Source organism: Rissa tridactyla, chromosome 22 (genome assembly GCF_028500815.1).
Source record: "Rissa tridactyla isolate bRisTri1 chromosome 22, bRisTri1.patW.cur.20221130, whole genome shotgun sequence".
NCBI lineage: Eukaryota > Metazoa > Chordata > Aves > Charadriiformes > Laridae > Rissa > Rissa tridactyla.
This window is the reverse complement of record NC_071487.1, coordinates 3,115,949-3,135,638: the sequence shown is the minus strand read 5'-3', so window position 1 is coordinate 3,135,638 and position 19,690 is coordinate 3,115,949. Positions and strand designations below refer to the sequence as shown.

The 19,690-nt window shown below is 60.0% G+C and overlaps 2 protein-coding genes across 4 annotated transcripts; one reads left to right on the top strand and one right to left on the bottom strand.

The window, feature by feature from the left end:
- Window positions 1-348: 348 nt before the first annotated feature.
- FGF22 (fibroblast growth factor 22) lies at window positions 349-4,864 on the top strand. The gene is made up of 3 exons (XM_054182325.1): window positions 349-604; window positions 3,903-4,006; window positions 4,272-4,864. Exons 1-3 carry the CDS (start codon window positions 349-351, stop codon window positions 4,464-4,466), a joined length of 555 nt encoding a protein of 184 aa, XP_054038300.1. The 3' UTR covers window positions 4,467-4,864.
- Window positions 4,865-7,497: 2,633 nt separating this feature from the next.
- On the bottom strand, window positions 7,498-16,586 carry RNF126 (ring finger protein 126). Of its 3 annotated transcripts, none has more exons than XM_054182185.1 (9): window positions 16,482-16,586; window positions 13,337-13,395; window positions 11,794-11,857; window positions 11,011-11,252; window positions 9,706-9,774; window positions 9,551-9,620; window positions 9,215-9,308; window positions 8,624-8,739; window positions 7,498-8,371 (listed from the first exon to the last, which is right to left on the bottom strand). In XM_054182185.1, exons 1-9 carry the CDS (start codon window positions 16,554-16,556, stop codon window positions 8,222-8,224), a joined length of 939 nt encoding a protein of 312 aa, XP_054038160.1. In that variant the 5' UTR covers window positions 16,557-16,586; the 3' UTR covers window positions 7,498-8,221. The 3 variants fall into 3 exon arrangements, with proteins under 3 accessions (XP_054038160.1, XP_054038162.1, XP_054038161.1); XM_054182187.1 differs by lacking the exon at window positions 16,482-16,586 and adding an exon at window positions 15,214-15,379; XM_054182186.1 differs by lacking the exon at window positions 16,482-16,586 and adding an exon at window positions 14,215-14,368.
- Between the last annotated feature and the right edge of the window lie 3,104 nt (window positions 16,587-19,690).

Sequence of the window (19,690 nt, the reverse complement as noted above, 5' to 3'; positions counted from 1 at the left end):
CAAGCCCCGGGCCCATAGCAGCCCCGCGTCCCCCCGCGAGGGTCCCGTCCCCTGCCCGCCCCCCCGCGGGAGCCGGTGGGGCCCGGACCGGGCGCTACCCCCCGACCAGGCGCCCGGCGAGCGCAGACAAGCACCGGGGCCGGGGATGTGGGGCAGCCGTCGGGGCGCGGATTTATGAATGGGAAGCCCCGGCCCTCGGCCCCGCCCCGCCCCGCCCATTGGCCGCCGCGGGCCCCGCCCCGCCCCCCCGCCGGCTCGCCCCGCGCTCGGGCCGCCCGCGCCGTCGGGGCCGGTCGGCGCCGCCGCGGCCATGGCCCGTCGCCCGCCGCCCCGCCGCGCCCCGCCGCCATGAGGCGCGGGGGCCCCGCCGCCCTCGCCGCCTGCCTCGCCGGGGCGCTCGCCGTGCTGGCGGGGCCGGGGCCGGGGCCGAGGCCGGGGCCGGGGGCGGGCGGTGCCGCCTGGGGCGGCCGGCGGCCCCCCCGCAGCTACGACCACCTGGAAGGCGACGTGCGCTGGCGGCGGCTCTTCTCCGCCACCCGCTTCTTCCTGCGCATCGACGGCGGCGGCAGCGTGGAGGGGACGCGCTGGAGGGAGCGGCCGGGCAGTGAGTGGGGCCGGGACCGGGGAGAGCCGGGGCCCGGGGCGGAGGGGCCGCGGCAGAGGCCGGGCACGGGGCGGGGCGGGGGGGGCGAAGGCTGGACGGAGGCGCCCCGGGACGGCGGCGGGACCCCGCTGTGCCCGGCCCCGGGGAGCTCCCGCAGCTCCTCCCGCCCAGCGACCAGCTCCTGCCGGGCGGCAGCCGCGGGTCCCCGCTGTCCCGTGGTCCCCGCTGTCCCCTCTGTCCCCTCTCTCCCCGCTGTCCCCTCTGTCCTCTCTGTCCCCTCTGTCCCTGCTGTCGTCTCTGTCCCCGCTGTCCCGTGGTCCCTGCTGTCACCTCTGTCCCTGCTGCCCCACGGACGGTGGCCGGGGCACGCAGCTCACTCGAGCACAGATGGCTCCGGCTGCCCTCACCCCCGGGAGCCCCTTTCCCGGGGCTCAGGAGCGATAAGAGGTGCGCGGGCACCGGCGCGCTCTGGCCGGGGACCTGGTGTCACTCTGCCAGTGCCTGGGGGTCCAACCCGAGGGGTCCCTCGCCCCATGTCATCCTGACAGTGCAGACACAGGGGTGGCCTTTCGGGTTATCTTCATCCGGCACTGACTGGGGGGATGCCATCGTTCCCCTTAAACGCACTGGGGAGGATGAAGGCTGAGGAGGAGGAGGGTCGGAGGAAGCTTCGGGGCGATGAGGGTCTCAGAACCGAGCATCCGTGGGGCTGGCACAGGAGAGCAGGGCAGCCCCGTCGAGGGGACGGCAGAGCACCCGCTGCCTGCAGAGCGGCTCGGGGCTCGGCACAGTCCGAGGGCAGTCGTGGACCGCAGGGACCCCTGTCGCGCAGGGACCCAGGAGGGCGCAGCCGGCAGCCCCCGCTGCAGCGCAGAGAGCAGGGCACTGGCTGCAGCCTCCCCCCGCGGCCGGGCAGCGCGTCTCAGGGGGGACGGAGAGGGCGAACGCTGCGGGACGGCGTTGCTGCCCAAGCTGTGCCGCAATCTGGGACTCGGGAAGAAGCCGGCAGGATTAGGCCTTCCCCTGGGGCTGGGGCTGGGGCTGCTCCACCCCGCAGCCCTCGGGAGCGGCCGGTGCGGCAGTGGGAAGGGGCGGCTGCGGGGGCCACGCCAGGGTCCCCGCACCAGCGGGGGTGCAGGAACCACCCGGCTGCTCCCGGCACCGGGGTCCTGCCTCGGCACCACGGCCACCTGCTCCTACCTGGGACCCTCCAGGTGACAACGCCGGGGGTCCCGAGGGGACGTGGCACCCACGGTACGGCTGCAGCAAGGGCCAGGGCTGCGAGCCCAGCTCAGCACCTGTGGTATCAGCCCATTTTGGGCACTGGGTCCTGGCCCCCTGTGACAGGGAGGGTGACACCGGGCTGGCAGGGCAATGGCTGGATGGGGGGGGGGGGGATGCTGGGGGTGGGGGGATGCCCGAGCATCCCCGGGGGAGCCTGGCAGGGTGTTGGGGCTTGGGAAGGATGCCGTGGAGGGGAGCAGCATCCCCCAGCCCATGCCCCGTTGGCGGCAGGGGCTGCCCTGTCACCCCTCCGGCCGCAGGACGAGTGCGCCCAGCCCAGCCCAGGGAACCCTCTCGCGGTGTCAGAGGCTGTCGGGAGCCCCGACCGGGCGCGCTGCCAGCACGGAACGCCCCAACACGTTCCCTGGGCCGTGTGGCGATGGCGCCTGGCAGGTGGAGCGGCTCCGGGCTGTCGCACGGGGCTCGCGCTGGTTATGGGCGCGGAGATAGAACCCGCGCTTGGGCTGGGCTCGGGCTACGCTCCGCGGCCCCCGCGGCAGCTGCCGGACCAGCCCCACTGGTGGCTGCAGACCCCCCCCCTGCCCCAGCCTCCCCGGGACCCCGCTGGGGCTAGGGGTGTGAGAGTGGGAGCACTGGGAGGTGCCCCCAGGCTGCTCCCCCGCGCCTGCAGGGACCCGTTCCCCCCCCAGCAAGCCAGGTGGTGGCTGGGCACGGGCAAGCAGAGCACGGCAGTGCCGGCCGGAGCGCCGGGAACAGCGGCAGGGGGTTATTTTTAGACAAGCAGGAGTCCTTTGTTATAAATAGCAGCAGCTCCAGAGGGTGATCAAGTGGGATGGATTCGCAGGCGTTTGCTCGGCCCTTACCCACGGCTGCTGCGTGTTGGCACCTTCGCTGGGCTGGGCCCCGCGGGTCCTGGTGGGTACCAGGGTGGGTGGGCTGGGCTGAAAACCCCCCTCCTACCCACTGCCCCACAGGAGCCGAACGCTGCGGAGCCCTCACGCCGCCCCAGTGCCATCTACACCCCGTCTGCTCCCAGCGTGGGCATGAGTGCCCCCAGGGAGGCGATGCCGGTGATGCCGGGGGGGGTGCCCATTGCGGCTCCCACTGCGCAGCCTGCGCCTCTGCCCACCGGAGATTCCTTCTTCCCCCCCAAGCAGCACCGTGGCCCCAGGGGCCGGCAGGGCTGGCGGCAGCGCTCCGGGCTGGCCAGGTTCGAGGCGGTGCAGGAATCCCGAGGCCCTGACGATGCTCTGGGTGTTTCCCCCATCAGAGCCGCTGGTCCGACCGCATGCCTTTGCCATTAGCGGCTGTGCCGGAGCTCGGCGTCCGGGCACACGCATGCCAGCCCCGCTGCGGCTTCACAGCCTGGCTGCAGCCACCTCCCCGGGCTTGTCCCCATGTCCTGCATCCCTCCTGCCTGTGGTGTGTGTCTGTCCGTGCTCGTGCCAGCTGGGCACGGCCCCGGCAGCCGCGGACAGCACCGTCCCGGCCCCATTCCTGCCCCCGCAACCCTCTGCCCAGGTGCCTCCGTCCACCGTAACGCGGCTGCGCGCCATCGCTCCCACCCCCGCGCACACTTTGCCCCTCGAGGGACATGCCAGCCCGGGTGCCAGGCGCCACGAGAGGCGGGTCGGGTCCCCAGGGCACCGCAGGCGCGTTCGGGACGGATACGCGGGCAGAACTGCCAAGGAGGGGAGGAGGATAAATGCCGGGTCGGCACCGGGCAGAGGCTGATGGCTCGTTCCAGGCGAGCGGAGGTTGTGCTTGGCATCGCTCCCGTGCAGCCCTGGCTCCTGGGAAGCGGCTGGGCCCTGGGGAGGAGAGGAGTAAAGATCAAATCCTCCCCGGATCAGAGGTTTCCACTCCGGCTCAGGCTGCAGCCCTTGCTCCCGTGTCCCTCTGGCTGCTCCGGCGCCGGGCGAGGGTCAGTGACCCCGTCTCTCCGGGGGGGCGGGGGGCACATTGCGGCCACAGACCCGGCATCGGGGCAGGGTCCCTCGGGGAGGTCGCCCTTCCCTCCCCTGGCTCACGGTGGCGCTTCCCTGTCCCGCAGGCATCGTCGAGATCCGGTCGGTGCGTGTGGGCGTCGTGGCCATCCGGGCGGTGCACACCGGCTTCTACCTGGCCATGAACAAGCAGGGGAGGCTCTATGGGTCGGTAGGTCGGACGCTGCCTCCCGGGAGGGACCGGACCGGGGTCAAAAGCGCAGGGCAGAGCTGGAACGGGGGGGTCCCAAACCTGCTGGGACCCGCGCCCAGGAGCGGGCTCCTGGTTTCCCACACCCTGACATGCACCCACAGAGCCCCCTCTGCCCCCCGGGAACCGGGGAGGAGCCGGGGTCCTGCCCTGTCCCGCTCTGGGGGTCCGGAGCAGGGCGACGACGGGTCCCGGCCGCCCCTCACCCCCTTCCCTCTCCTGCCAGAAGGAGTTCAGCCCCAACTGCAAGTTCACGGAGCGCATCGAGGAGAACGGCTACAACACCTACGCGTCGCTGCGCTGGCGGCACCGGGGCCGCCCCATGTTCCTCTCGCTCAATAGCAAGGGCAGGCCGCAGCGAGGGGGCAAGACGCGCCGGCAGCACCTCTCCACCCACTTCCTCCCCATGCTCGTCAGCTGAGCCCCGCCGGCGGCTCCGGACCGTGCTGTAGGAGAGAAAAAAAAAAAAAAAAAGAAAAAAAAAATGGAAAAAAGGGTTATTTTATTTATGTATATATATTTTTTTTTTTTTTTGGCTATTTATTGTTTTGTTTTTAAATGCACGGCGGAGGATGGATGTGGAAGGCAGACGAGCCAGACGCGGCTCTCCCCACCGTCCCGGAGGCGTGGTGGAGCGCGGCTGCAGCGTGGCCACCGCGTGCCGGGGCCACCGCCATTGCACCCTGGCTCACACAGCCAGGCCCAGGTGGCCGGCACCGCGCTAACGGCATCTCTGCAGGGGCTGGGACGCGACGGCGGGTTGTATTTGTCTTGTGTCCAAGCACCTGTGGCAATTAAAGCTGTGTTCGTGGTACGGAACGGGGAGCTTTGGAGCTTCCATGGTGGGCTTGGCGCGGGCTGGGGGGTTGGATCCCCTGGGGTCCCTGCTGCTGCTGCTGAGGGGCCTGGCCGGTCCCCACCACGTCCAGCTCCTCCTCGATTCCCACCATCACCCCAACCCAAAACCTCACCTCCATGAAAATGCAGCGATGGCCCTTCAGGGGCACCAAGGAGGGAGCAGGAAAAGGCAGGAAAAGCCCGGACCCTGCACTAGCGCTGCAGGAAAATGGCTCGCAGCAGAACTGCTCCGAGCGGGAGCATCCCCCGGGAGGAACCAGGCTCTGTGCAAGGAGATGTGGCTCTGGAGACCCAAAGGGACAAGGCGAAGGGGACAAGGGGTTGAGAGGGTCCCTGGAGCCTGGTTGCAGCTGAGCATCCCGCTGTGGAGGGCTCTGCGGGCCCCGGCCGGCGCCGGGCAGCACGGCAGGAGCCAGGGCAGACCCTGGGGCAGACGCAGCCCCGGGGCTACCCCTGGCTGGGGGGGGGGGGGAGGTGGGATGCTGCTCCCCACCCATACGCAGACCCCGACTTAGGACATCACAAGCAGAAAGAGCCAGACCCGCTCTGGGGAACCCGTCCCCGGTGTGTTCCCCTGCGCCACAGACGCCCACTCAAGCTCTTGGTGCCCGATCCATGCCCTGGACCGAGACACGGAGCGGGGTGTCCAGCCTCCAACCCCCCCAGGCTGCAGCCAGCACCCCCCCAGGCTGGTCCTGCCCCTCCAGCCCAGTCCTGCTCCATCCTCCCTGGCAGCGATGGAGCCGGGAAGGCGGCCGGCGGTGGGGACCAGCCCCTCGCCCCGAGGGAGCACAGCCAGAAATAGCACCCGTGCCTCGGCCCCCCCCGGCCAGGGCACGTTCCTGCGCTGCTCTCGGCGAGGCACCGCAACCTGGTCACTTTGTCACGTCAGAGCTGAGCCATGGCCCCAGCGAAAAAAAAACAAACCACCAAACTCGTTCCATTTCTTACCCAACCAGCTCCAAAGGAGGCTGCGAGAGGGAACAGCCACCACGTTAACTGTGTGGTGACCGCAGCGGGCACCGGCCCCGGCCAGGCGGCAGCAGCCACGCACTCACTGCGGGCTCTGCTTCGTCCACTCGACACCCACCCCGGGCACTGCCCACACCTGAGGAATCGCCTCCCAAGCTCCAGCGGAGCCGGGAACCCCATGTGGCGGGAGAAGGATGGTTTTTCCAGGTCTCCTGGGCTGCATTTCGGTGACTGAACAGCAAAGCCTTCCCTCGGTGCCAGCCCAGCCCACGGGCACACGCAGCCGGGGACCTTCCTGCTGCCACCCACCTCCTGAACCCAGGATCCCCGTGGCAGAAGCTTCTGGCTCAACCTGGCTATTAACCCTGATATACCAGTCCTGAGATAAACCCTCGTCCCGCAGGCATCCGCCCGCCCGGATGAAAGGCGCCGCTGGGCTGCCCTGGCAAAGCCGAGGAGGAAAAACATTCCAGGAGAGTTGCTCAGTGCCGGCCCCATGGCCCCGGCAGGTTTGGCAAAGGCTGTTGCCATCCTCGCTGGGGACGTTTTCTCCCAACAAACCACCTCTTCTCGTATTCCGAAATGGCTTGAGAAATGCCAAACAAGCCGCCTGCTTTTCCCCTCCTACAGGAGGAACATCCCTTCCTCAAGAGCTCTTGGGAAGAGGGGCCAGGCCCTGGGGAAAGGCCGCTTTGAAGGGACACCGAGAGCCAGGGAGGGAGCCCAGCACCTTCCCCAGCCACTCCCAGCCCCTCAGTGGCCCCAAAACGCCAGAGAAGAGGCAGGGAGGCTCCCAAGCCCTCGAACCCTCCAGCCATCCCACCCAGCAGGGTCCCAAGCTCCTGTTCTGGTGTCTGTCACAGCAAGGTCCCCACAGGCAGCGTGGAACACACAGCGCTGGCACAAAAAACAGGCTTACGGGGTCAGGGAGACACGACTGCCCCAAGTCCCTGCAGGAGAAAGGGACAGCAGTTGACATCCGTCCCACACCAGCCGGGCCAGCGCCTCGGAGCCACGTCACTGAGGCAGCAGGTAGGTCACTGCCCGCTCCGGTCACATTCTTCTCATTCTCCAGCCTCCAGCTCTGTGACAGAAACTGAGTCACAAACACACCTGGATATTTGTCTCTCTGTCCTTTTTTTTTTTTTTTTTAATCATCTGTATTTTAAGTAGTTTTGAAATACACTTTTTCTCCAAAATGTTGTTTTTCCTGTTATGTTATTCGATCACAATGATATTTGCCTGGTCCTTGCTCCGGTGCACGCCCCGTCCTGATGGCGACACGGTGGAAAAGTCGGCTCAGGCTGCGAGAAGTGCGGGACTGCAACAGGGAGAGGGCGTAAAAAAAAATAAAATACAAAAGACCAGGCAAGGATGCTTTCAGTCGCCATCCTGCAGCCACCGCTCAAGGACCCGCAGGTTGGAGACACGCAAACGGGTGCTGGTTGTGTCAGAGCCGGGTGCCCAGAGCTCGCAACCCCCCCTCGGCGGGGCCGAGGGCTCGCACAAGCCCGAGGGCTCGCACAAGGCCAGCCTGCCCGGGGGCGAAAGGGCCCAGCTCAGCACAGCAGCCTCCAGAGAGCTTACCCTGTAGTTTTCCTCAAATCATGCATAACGTCTCGTTGAGCTGAAACGTCCATTTATTTTTTTTTTTTTTTTTTAACAGCAGTAATAATTTAAAATTATAAAAACCCTTTCAGTGTCGAGTATCGGAAGGGTGAGGTTACAAAGGAAAAAAAAATAAATGGGACTGGAGATGGGGAAGGGAAGGATGACGGGGTCTATTTTCAAGAGTTCATGTTTTCAGTGACAACTATTGGCCCTCCCCAGCTGGAGACCCTGGGGAGGGAGGCAGTATCATTTTAAAGACTTCAATCTCCAAAGCAGAAGAGATAGAATCCAAGGGGAGGAAGAGGAGGAGGAGCAAAAAGAAAGAAAGAAAGGAAGGAATCTCAAATTCCAAAACCATACAAACAACCTTTCCATTCAGAATCGCAACCGCCAGCCCAGCACCTCGGCTTTCCCCTCTGCGGAGCGCAGCAGCCTTTCACTGCAACGGTTCAAAGTCCACGCGGCAAATGGATGATTTTATTAATAGACAGAGCTCTTCCCCCCCCCCCCGCCACCACCACCCCACCCCCGTCACAGAACTCGAGGCTTCTCATCTCCGAAGGACCCAGAGTCTCCATGTCTTCAGAACTCAAAAGGGAATTCTGGGGGCGCTGCTTCCCCCCGCTACCCCCCCACCTCGCTCTGCTCTGGAAGCCCCTTTTCGTTGCTTACGTTGGCTGGGGAGGGAGGAGGGACAATGGAGAGGGCCCCGGGGACAGAGGGTTAGATTAAGATTCATGAGTTGTTCGATGAGTTCTCGTTACTAGGCGAGCTGGAGGAAGAGGAGGAGGAGGATGATGAGAAGTTCATCCCCGTGAGTCCTGGGGGGTTTGTGGCAGTGTTTTGTCCACTTAAGCTTTTCCGGCACACGGGACACGTGTCATGCTTCGGAGAGCAGACAAAAACAAAACAAGAAACATGGGAAACAGGATTAGAAACACGATACAGGAACGGCACTCAAGGAAAAGGCTAGGATGACACTCCTTCCTCTGATCAAAGGCTGCTCATGCTTAGGCCTCATCACGGAGGTAGGAAAATATTCACAGAGCAGAACAGAACCACCAAGAAACAACCCCCCCCCCCCCCCCCCCCGCAAAGTGATACAAAGCCCAGGTCACCCCCTCGGGCGGCACCAACCTGCTCCAGCCAAGGGACTATACAGCTGTTGTGGAATAGGTGATTGCAGGGTAACTGCCGGACGTTTTCACCGACTGTATAGTCTTCTTTACACACAGGACACTCTAACCCAGAATCTGTGTCATAAAAGGAAACCAAAGCACAGCTGAGCTGCAAAGGAGGGAATGACACTCCAAGCACCCGACTCGGGCTCCCACCTCCGTTTCCCCTTCTCCCACTGCTGCCCCCACCACTGCCTCCCCCCCGCAGAGGGAAGCGCGTTGTTTTCCAGTTCCTACCCCCACCTCTCCCCGCCCTGGGTTTGCTGCTTTGTTCCCTTCCCCTGCTGCTCTGCATCTCTGTCCACCCCAAACTCCTCACAACAGTTTGCCTCCCCAGGGCAAAGCCACCCCGTCCCACACTGCTCTTTTTTGTGCGCACGTATAACCCAGCAACACTTCACCTTTCTGCCTCTTTGAAATGTTGTCTGCCTCTTTGAAATGTTGTAGGCCTTGAAGGTACTGGCAGACCAAATTAAAATCCCAAGAAAACGTTAAACGGAACTTTTCAGAGAGCTCTTTGTGAAGGATTCCCTGGAGGAGATATACATACCTACGTGTTCCTGTGCGATCTGTATGGTGGGGAGGGCCTGGATCTTTTCTTTGTCTGCTGGCGGCGGTCCAGTGTTTTCAAACTGATTTAGTAACTGAAAAAAAAAAAAAAACCAAGAGGCCGCAGAAGGCAGAAAGAAGATGTGAGCTCAGCCGCACTCAGAACCTGTTCGTTTCTTGAGCCAGGGCGCTTGAACCCCACACGGCCTGCACTGCGGACCCGCTCTCCCATTTCTCCCCCTTCAGTGGATGCCCCCCCCCAGCATCACAACGCGCGCTGACGGTTTTGCAGCACCGCACGAGAGGCCAGGAGACAACGTTCTAACACCAGTTTTACCTGTGTAATAATTGCATCCAAGCCGTTGGCACCCCACGCGTAGTCCATTGGATTTGAATGCAAGACTCCCCTTTAAGAATAAGGACAACAATTAAATCCGACTGGGAGCAGGGACAAGAACACTGGCAGAAAGAGCAGTACATCGTCCAACTCACCAAGGACCTAGTCCTAGGTTAGGTATCGTTGTAGGTGCAATAATTCCATTGACCAGCTGCTGGATAATTCTGAAAGACAAGAAAACCGGGATTATGTATGAATTAGTGTCCACCAGCCCAGAAACCCGACACGGAAGGAGTGGGTAAATACGCTAAATACTGTCGCACCATCAGGGGCGAAAGGAAAAATATCCTGCAGCAATTGCATCTTATGAACTGATTATTCCTTGATAAAGAGAAATTCTAATATTGTATTTAAGGGGATAATTTCTGACAAAGCTGTCCAGTGGCTCTCCAAGATGCAGCTAAAGAAACATTAGTCGTCTTCTCCGGTGTTTTCTCTCATTTCCCCTCACACCGAATACATACTTCCTTATTGCAGGCTTAACGGCCAAAGCCCCCAGGCAGACTGTAGCCCCCCCGCCACTGTGCTCAGGTGAAATGGCCACTATAGACCGTATCCTGGTTTGAGGTAAAACAGAACCAACCTTCCATTCAGGAATTTTACTTCTTAGCTAGGCCTCTTCTAACTCTCTGAAATTAAGGTCAGCTAATTTCGTTATTTGCCCCATTGGAGGGTCGGAAGTGGAAAAGCGTAGAGGGGTCCCACCTGCAGGGAGGAGCGGACAGGAGAGGTGACCCAAAAATGACCAACAGGGGTATTCCATCCCATCTGCCCCATGCTCAGTATAAAAGCTGAGGGATCAAAGGGTCAATGCTCTTCCTTCAGTGGCTGATGTCCGAGGAGGACCCTGTCTGTTCGTCTGTCTTTGATCCTGATCTGCGAGTTCCTGACTCCATCTGTGGAATCCAGTTCCCACCCGTCGCTGAGTCCAGCCTGGGACTTCCCCAGTGCCTGCCGGTGACATCATCCTGGGAGCTTAGTACAGTTCTGTATATACTGTATCTATTGCATCATTTTCCTTTTTATTTTATTATTAATATTTCATTAAAGTAGTTTAGTTTCTTCTAAACTCGTAAATCTCTCTCTCTCCCCCTCCTCCCCGTGTACAAGAGGTCGTGGGGGAGCATCTGTCGCCGGCCGTTGGCCAATACCACGACAGACTGAAGGCAAGAGTTTGCCAGCAGCTGCAGGCCCAGCTGGACCATCCAGCTGCGTGAGTTCACGCGACAAAGCTGGGCACCTACGGAGGAGTCGCACTGGACAGGCGTGCTCAGGAGCACGGCTCTCCAAGAGATTGCCTCTCAAAGTGATGAGAAAATTATATGGGCTCATTTTCAGCTAGGTCTTATCAGTGAAAAATAGCCGGGCTTCCTCCCCAAGAACCTGGCAGTTGCTCTCACCCTTCCAGCGTGGGAACTCCCTCGTGCCTGCCAGCGGCACGGCGTGTGGCGAGACGGGCTCGGGGCTGCCTGGCACCGTATCGGTGCCGAGACTGATGTTCTCGCTCCCTCCGGTTTTCGGAGTCCCTGTTGTCTTCCGACTGCACATTGGACCCGAAAGGAAACTCAAAGCTGTCATCAAAGATCCCGAAGGCAAATTGGCCGTAGCCCTGCGGCAAGGTGAATAAGTGCTGATCCACGTTCTGGGAGGGAGAGAATTCAGGGAACAGATTGTAACAAGGAAAGAAAGAGCCCTGAGCTTCCACAGCTGGTATTTCACCAGCCTTCCAACAAAGACTCCTCTCTGCAGATCCATAGCAGCTCACAAGCCTCGCTGGACACAGGTGGATCAGGGCACGCTCAGAAGCGGCTTAGTGAGGAACAGACACAGACTGAAACTACATACGAAGGTAAGAAACGACTACAGCTTCCCTGGTTTCTCTTTCGCTGCTGCGTGTAACTGCTGCCTTTTAAGCTGAGGCTACTGCATAGCAACACACCCAGCCAGCCCACTACACCCCGGCTTAGCCCCCTCACAACAAGAATAAGCTACAAGTGACAGTCCTATTAAAAACACACAGTAAAAATACGACATGCAGAGATTTCAGGAGCAGCATGTGGACGACGTTAATCCTTTCCTAAGTTTTGTCATAATCCAGGGAACATTTAACCAATGCACTAACGGAAAAATACTTCAACTCAATGGCAAAGCAGAAAGCGTTGGAAGAGGTGGAGAGGACTCACCTCAAAGGGATGCCTGCTCTGATCGCTGGTTGATGTGGAGGAGCTGGTCTCATTGTCAGCGTTCCTGTGAAGAATGAAGAGCATCGCTAAGAGAGCACTCAGAAGGGTGCTACGAAAAGATTTTCCTGGCAGAGGGGAGCGAGGGACATGAGTTTGACAGGAAAAGCAGACAATACAGCTGCTCGGTAACAGCACTCAGAACGCGAGTGATTCATTCTTGTGCCAAGCCAGAGCTCAAAGGGACCTCGGAGGTCTGCTCACCCCCTCTTCCACCCAGGGCGGGGCCAGCTCCATACGGAAACCGGTCCACCTTCAGCTGCTGATCCGCTAATTGTCCAGATCAAGTGTCATTTTTCCCTCCCCACAACTCCCATTTTCCCACATCTTCATCCATCTCTCCCCACCCTTTTGTACTCTGATTTTATGAAGCTGCGGAGAAGTGACCGAACCCCGATGTCAAGCAAGGATTCCCTACACAGTCCACCTCAAACAAATCAGCTAATCCTCTGGAGCACCAGGAAGAGAAGTCTTAAGGTACAAACCCTGATCACTATGACCCAAACGTGCTTAAGTCTAATCTTGAATCAAAGGAACTTCTCTATTGCAGGGGCATGTGACCAAACGGGACAGATTATCAGGAAAACTCCTAATGCTGTTAGACTTCTGCTTTCGGAGAGCTGCAGGAACACTTACTGCTCAGTACCCAGGCCTACCCTTTGACATTCGTGGTAAGAAAACCCAAAGGTTCAGTGATTACGCGACTCTCCCAAGGTCACAGCAAGTCACCAATACAGGGAGGATTAGACAGGATTCATTTTCAGCCTCTAAGGTTGGCGTAGTCAGACCAAACGTCACCTCGGCAGTTCAGAAACCTCAAGCTGTAAAGAACACCTCTTTCGGCAGCTCAGTCTGCCCCGGCACTCAACATCCGCCTGCGCGCTGCCTGTCCCAAAGCCAGTCACAGCCAAGGTCCGGCAAATGCGTCCCAAACATTTGAAGACATTTCTTGTACTCCTGCCCGTTCTGACACCGCCAGAGAGCAGTCCCACAGCTGAGTCAGCAGTAAAGCACGTGAACGCAGATCTCCGCTCCAGCGCGGAGTCCAAAGTCTCAGTCAAAATGTTCCGCCGTTTGTAATCTAAACTAAGTTATTAAATTATACACTGAAGCATACGTACACTCGCCATTCCGCAGATTCCTCTCTCAGAGGGTTATCTCTACCCTGATGACTCAAACCAGTCCAGAGCTACCACATGCCACGGGGAAAGCCTCTCCAGCGCTTTTTTTTGTTTGTTTTAAATCAACCCACTCCTCCCCCACCCTTTACATGCAACGAATGACACTCAGCATTCCCGTGGCCGATTTACCTGTTGATGCAAACTATGCAAATTAAGCTCTATATACCCATAGTGAAGAAAGACGAGCCAAATATTGGGCAGAAGTAAAAAAAAAATGGTGTATTCAGTATCTAATGTTGCCCTTTACCCAGAAAAAGGAAAAGACTGAGTTTATTCCAGCAATAGCCTTTGGGGCAGCACATTACCTCGGCTCTTCGGGAAGTTCTTCGATAAAACCAGATTCACACCGTGGGCAAATATAGTCCTGCGGGAGAAGAAATACTGAATGAGAAGAGAAAGTGGTAAGTAAAAGCTGCAAAGAGTGCCTTCAGCGTGATGGGGTGGAAGAATCCAGCAGCCCGTCGTCCCAAACGCATGCCACGATTACAGAGCCAGAAAGAGCCCAAACCACTGATATTTGCCTTCACTAGCCTGGTGAGGCAAATTGTTAGGCTTGAGCCTGTTTGGAACTTGGCCTTAGAAAAGCTTTGGATAACACTAGTTAATCCCCAGTAGCGACAAAGCATTAGATAACATCTGATGCAGTTCTGGGTGAAGTGAAAGCAAAACCACCAGCCTTCCCAGAAGAGCAGCACTCACGACACCAGTTTTGAAATAGCTGTGTGTTCTGGGGGCCTTTCCCCCCCCTCAAGGGGCCAAACCGTCCTAATGAAAGAACCAAGGAGGGAATTGCAGCACAGGCTAATCACAGCGTCACTGGCGCTTGGGAAGGGCTGAATGGAAAGCTGTTCCTAACTCAGCCTCGGGTTCACAACACACAGAGGTCACGGAAACACAAGAGGGTCATTCTGCAACGCACAATACCAGAATTTTACACTCCCACGCTCAACGCTCATTACAGAAAGCTACTGCCACCCTTGTGGCCTTTAACACCGGAGAGTGAATATCTGGGAATAAACAGCCCCTGTGTGCAGAAGCAGGATTCCTCGGGAGTTTGTGACAGTCCCTTTTCCTCACAATTCTGGGGCTAGCGAATAATTTCTACTCCACAACCACACTGTCGTAGCAAGCAGCAGCCCAGAACGCTTAAGATCCTGAGAGGAAATTGCTTCACTTTTCAGACCTCAAGAAGAAGCAGCATCACGCAGCACCGCCGAGTCAGAAGAGGAAGCGCCAGACCCCGTACCTAACCCCAGCCGCAGCGGAACAGCCACGGTGGGCAAACACAACCACCCAAAACCCTGTGCTGGGCTCAGCGTGGAAGAAATTGAAGAGCTTCTAAAAATAATGCTACTTCCCTTTACTACTGCTCCATTTGAATTGGCACAGGCCCTTACACAAAGTCAGTGGATTCCCCCAAAGAGGAGGGGATGCCAGCCGCATGGGGTTGCGCCGATAAGACATCTGGGATCGCTCCTCCAGCCACCGCAGAAACAAACGCCCGATAAGGCCCCAGCACAAGGCGTCAACGCCAGCGGAGCCACTCACGCGCTGCCCCTGCCCAGCGAGATAAGGAAGCTCCAAACACCAGGACCCAGAAAACAGACTCGGAGACGCTGCTGCTCCCTCTTCCGCGCGGGGCTCTTTAGATCGGCGATTGTGAAATAACTGGGTCTACGCAATTTACACAATGTTTGATGTCAAGAACGTTTCTACACCATCCAAATTCTTCTCAGAGTTGGTTACCGGCACACGGGAACTCCTGTGTCAGGCACAGACAGTCAGACCAATTGCCTCTGCCTTTGAAACACCCCCTTGCTGGTTTACTTTCCACCAGTTTGCCACTGGGGTAAATTATGACGGTAGCCACCCTCGAGCGGTGAGCAACTTACTCCTCTCAACTCTCCTATTTAAGGGAAGCTTTTTTGTGTGCTTGTGCTTACAGACCACTCTGAACACAGGGATCAGCAAATTCCTCTGCAGCTGGAACCGCACAAATGTCAAAGTTTGCTGTTTCTCAGGCTGTTTGAGCCACTCCTTTTGCAGCACACGCTGCGGTATCTCCAGTAGCTCGGTCCGCAAACAGTAAGTGAAACCAAGTGAACTTGGACCCCCAAAACAAGTTCATTAACTAGCAATTAACTAGACCTGAATCAACAAAAGCAGTTGTCCGCTCCCTTACCACCGTTCCGTGCATTCGCTACCAGATGTTCTCTGCTGCCACGAGCCCAACACTGGGTGTTTAAACAGAAATAAACGACCGATATTTCTAAGTTACAGCCTTCAGCTCCCAAGACGCTTTCCCCGGCCCGTCTACGTATTCAGCAGGAGCATTATCAAGAGTTTTGTCCTCACACTCCAACACAAGCTATGAGATTTACCAGCAAGGCCTGCCCTCGCCCAACCAGTAAGACCAACCGAGAGGGCGAAAGGACAAACAGCACGTCACCAAACCAAACCGACGGCCAAGTCTAATCAACCACGGCAGAGAGACACCTATGCTCACAAGTGTGTGGCTTTTAAAATTCAATAAACGTTAACAAAAAGCAATGCCTTATTCTGACAAGACGTTGTGAAAAGTTCCGGGACAAATAAGAGACTGGCAGGATCCGCCAAATTGAATTTAACACCCCACAACATTTAGCAGGAGACCGGCAGAAGACCTCGCCGTAGCCCACCACGATGCTCCAGCCAGTGCCTTTCCAATGCTCCGTTTCTACCGGGAAAACAGGACCCCGAACAAGTGGGGGTTTCCCCTGCGATCAAAGCCCCGCTGCCCGAGCGCTGGAGGTGGAACAGGGCGGGGGGGGGGGGGCGGGTACGGTCGTTTCTGCCCTGGCCTACGGTACGATCACCTGCGATGCGTCCCTCACGCTCCTTCACATCCCACAGAGAGACACAAGCGACCTTCCCGCCCCCGCCACCCCGCGGGGTTCGCCCCGAACAGGGAACGGGGGTGCGGGTACCCGAGCCCGGGGGTGTCACACGCACCCCCACACCGGCAGGGCCGGAGGCGGCCCGGGCCCGCCACCCCCCACCCGCCCCGGGGCACGGCTGCTCAGGGGGTCCCCCCCGCACCGGGCCGAGAGGGGCAGGGGACCCCCTCCCCACTGGGCTCTGGCCCCACCGGCCGCTTCCCCTCAGCTGACGGCCCCCCGTCGCCCCCAGCGCCGCCATTTCCCCGCTCCGTCCCCCCCCAGCCCCTCCTAACGTCCCCCGCGAACCCCAACCGCCACACGCCCCCCCCCCGGAGCCCTCACCCCCGCCTCTCCTAAGGCCCCCCCCCCCACACCCCAGGCCCCCCGGTCGTCCCCACCCGCCCGGAGGGCCCAGCCCGGCCCCCCCAGGCCTCACCCCACGTGCCCGGACAGCCAGGGCCCCCCACCCGCGCCCCAGTCCCCCCCCCCTCACGCCGCCCCGGACCGCGGCCAGGCCCCCACCCCCTCTCACGGGCAGGCGCGGGGCGATTTCGGCGGAGCAACAGTGGCAGAAGAACCGTCCCGGCTGCGGTGAAGCCTCCGCCATCTTAAACCCCCCCCCCCCCCCCTTCCCCGCCACCGCCTCACCCCGCCCCGCCCAGCGACGCGCGGCGCAGGGACGACGGCGGCCGAGCGGGGACAAGGGGCGGCCGAAACGCGGAAAGGGGCGGGGCGAAACGCCACGGGGGAGGTGTTGATTGGGCGGTGCTTGGGGAGGGGGCGGAGCTCAGGGTATATAAGGGGGCGGGCTTGGGGCGCGGCGGCCATTACTGTATTGCCGGGAAGCGGGGTTTGGTGCTGTGTTCATTACCCGTAGGCCCACTGTACCCCGGCTTTAAAATTTCAGCTCAAAAATTGAATTTTATTTTATTTTTTAAAAGAGAGGAAAAAGGAGATGGGTAGAGATTCCCTTCCCCCCCCCCCCCCCAAATGAAGGAAAAGTGGCTTTTCCTGTGAAAATCCTAATATTGGCTTAAAGTTGCAATAGCCGTGAAGGAGCAGGGGCGTTAAATTTCACCAAAAGCTTCCCAAGCGGGGTGTTTTCCCTTCAGATCTCCCCGTGGATGTCGGTTTTGGGAGGGGTGGGAGATGAAATCTTTCTATTTTTTTGGGTTCCTTCCCCGGTTGAGCTCCTTGGGGTGACTCAGAAATGGGCTGGGGGTACGGCCATGGCGCCGCCTGCCTGGGGTGTGCTGGAAATCCCACGGAGGGCTTGGTTCAAGCCCGGCCCGTTCCTGATGGTGCGGCTTTTGGGGGTACACGGGATCCGCGTGGTCCTCACCAAAGTCCCTGGCACTGGGGGGCCAGCGCTGCGGCACCGTCAGGCTGGGCAGTGGGGTTGTGGGGTTTGAGGGTTTTGGGGCTGTGGGGTTTTAGGGGTTTCTGCACGGTGAAGTTGTGGTGTTTCAGGGTCTTGGGGTGGTAGGAGTTCGGGGCTGTGGGGTTTTGGGGATTTCTGTATGGCGGGGCTGTGAGTTTTTGGGGTTTCAGGGTGGTGGGAGTTCGGGGCTGTGGGGTTTTGGGGTTTCAGGGTGGTGGGGGTTCGGGGCTGTGGGGTTTGAGGGTTTCTGGGTGGTGACACCGGTGGTCCCTGACCCTGGGGGGCCAGCGCTGCGGCACCACCAGGTTGGGCAGTGGGGTTTGCGGTGGCGTTGGAGGGTTGCAGGGCTGTGGGGTTTCGGGGGTTCTGCATGGTGAAGTTTTGGGGTTTCTGGGTGGCGGGGAGGCTGCGGGATGGGGTTTGGGGGCTTGAGGGTGGCAGGGCTGCAGGGTTTTGGGGTTCGAGGGTGGTGGGGCCGCAGGGTTTTGGGGTTTCTGTGTGGTGGGGCTGTGGGGTTTGGGGGCTGGAGGGCGGCAGAGCTGTGGGGTTTGGGGATTTCTGCGTGGTGGGGCTGCAGGGTGTGGGGGGTGCTGGGTGGTGGGGTTTCAGGACTGCAGGGTTTTGGGTTTCGAGGGTGGTGGGGCTGTGGGGTTTTGGGGTGGTGGGGGTTCAGACTGTGGGGTTTTGGGCTTTCTGTATGGTTGGGGCTGTGAGGTTTTGGGGTCTTGGGGTGGTGGGGGTTCAGGGCTGTGGGGTTTTACGGTTTGACGGTTGTGGGGCTGTGGGGTTTTGTGGGGCATGGTGAAGTTGTGGGGTTTTGGAGGTTCTGCGTGGTGGGGAGGCTGCGGGATGGTGGGGTTTGGGGGCTGGAGGGTGGCAGGGCTGCAGGGTTTTGGGGTACAAGGGTGGTGGGACTGTGGGGTTTTTGGGGTTTCTGTATGGTGGAGATTCAGACTGTGGAGTTTTGGGGTTTCTGAATGGTTGGGGCTGTGAGGTTGTAGGGTGCTGGGGTGGTGGGCATTCAGGGCTGTGGGGTTTTGGGGGTTGAGGGTTGTGGGGTTGCAGGGTTTTGGGGTTTCTGTATGGTGGGGCTGTGAGGTTTTGGGGTTTTGGGGTGGTGGGGTTTTGGGGTTGTGGGGTTTTGGGGTTTCTGGTGGTGACACTGGTGGTCCCTGACACTGCGGGGCCAGCACTGCGGCACTGCCAGGCTGGGCAGTGGGGTTTGTGGTGGGGCTGTGGGGTTTTGGGGTTGGAGGGTTGTGGGGCTGCAGGGTTTTGGGCATTCCTGCACGGTGAAGTTGTGGGGTTTCAGGGTTTTGGGGTGGTGGGGGTTCGGGGCTGTGGGGTCTTGGGGTTTCTGTATGGTGGGGCTGTGAGGTTTCGGGGTGGTGGGGGTTCGGGGCTGTGGGGTTTTGGGGTTCGAAGGTGGTGGGGCTGTGAGGTGCCCCCCAGCCCATGGCACCAGCCCCGCTTCCAGCAGGTGGCATCTTCCACCCAGGTTTTGCTGCTCCGGTGTTTTTCGGGTGATGGAGCAGCCGGAGAGGATTTGTGGAGCAGCTCCGGAGCCCTGGGAAAAGCTCCCCAAGAAGGTCTCCCCTCCCCATGGCGGTGGATGGGGGGGGACAGGGATGCAACGCTGTGACCTGGGCGCTGGTGGGAAACGGCCGCGTAACGGCTCTGGGGAACCGGTCGGCGACTTCTGGAAGGGTTTGTCCAATTGTGTGGAAATTGCAACCGTGGGACAAATTTGCAGTCGTTTAGTCGCTGATTGATGATCCCAGCTGTTGATAAGGCATGTTAGCAATTATTTACAAGCCATGAGGAAACTGCCAGCGAGTCCTGCAACGCCTTTAAACTGGGGAGGTGGGTCTAGACAGCATGGCGTGGCCCAGCCTGGAGCCAGACGGAGCCCGGCCGCCCGCAGAGCAGAGCCCGCGGCCCCGACCGGGCATTTCACCCCCGGGAGGCAAGTTCCCTTCCAGGCTGAGGCCGCGGACGCGTTTCTCCTTGCCCCGTTTCACGGTGGGAGGACAAGTTGCCACTTGATCAAATGGGTGCCGGGGTGCCTGTGGGATGGGGAGGGAAGGATCCGGCTCCCCTGACTTTGTCCCTCTGGAATTCCCTGACGCAGGAGCTGCGGAAGCTGAAACGTTGGCAACGCTCGGCGGGATGCAAATGGCAACGGATATTAATGCAGGTGGAGATAAGGGCGGGCGGAGCGGTCGCCCCAACACCTCAGCACGCAGCCGTCGAGAAGAGCCCCCCTGGCCCTGAGCCCCTGGGGACCCTCCATCGTAGGACCACTTCGTCCCTGTGCTCGGGGACCCTGGTAGGGCAGAAAGCTCCTTCTTAGAGCTGCG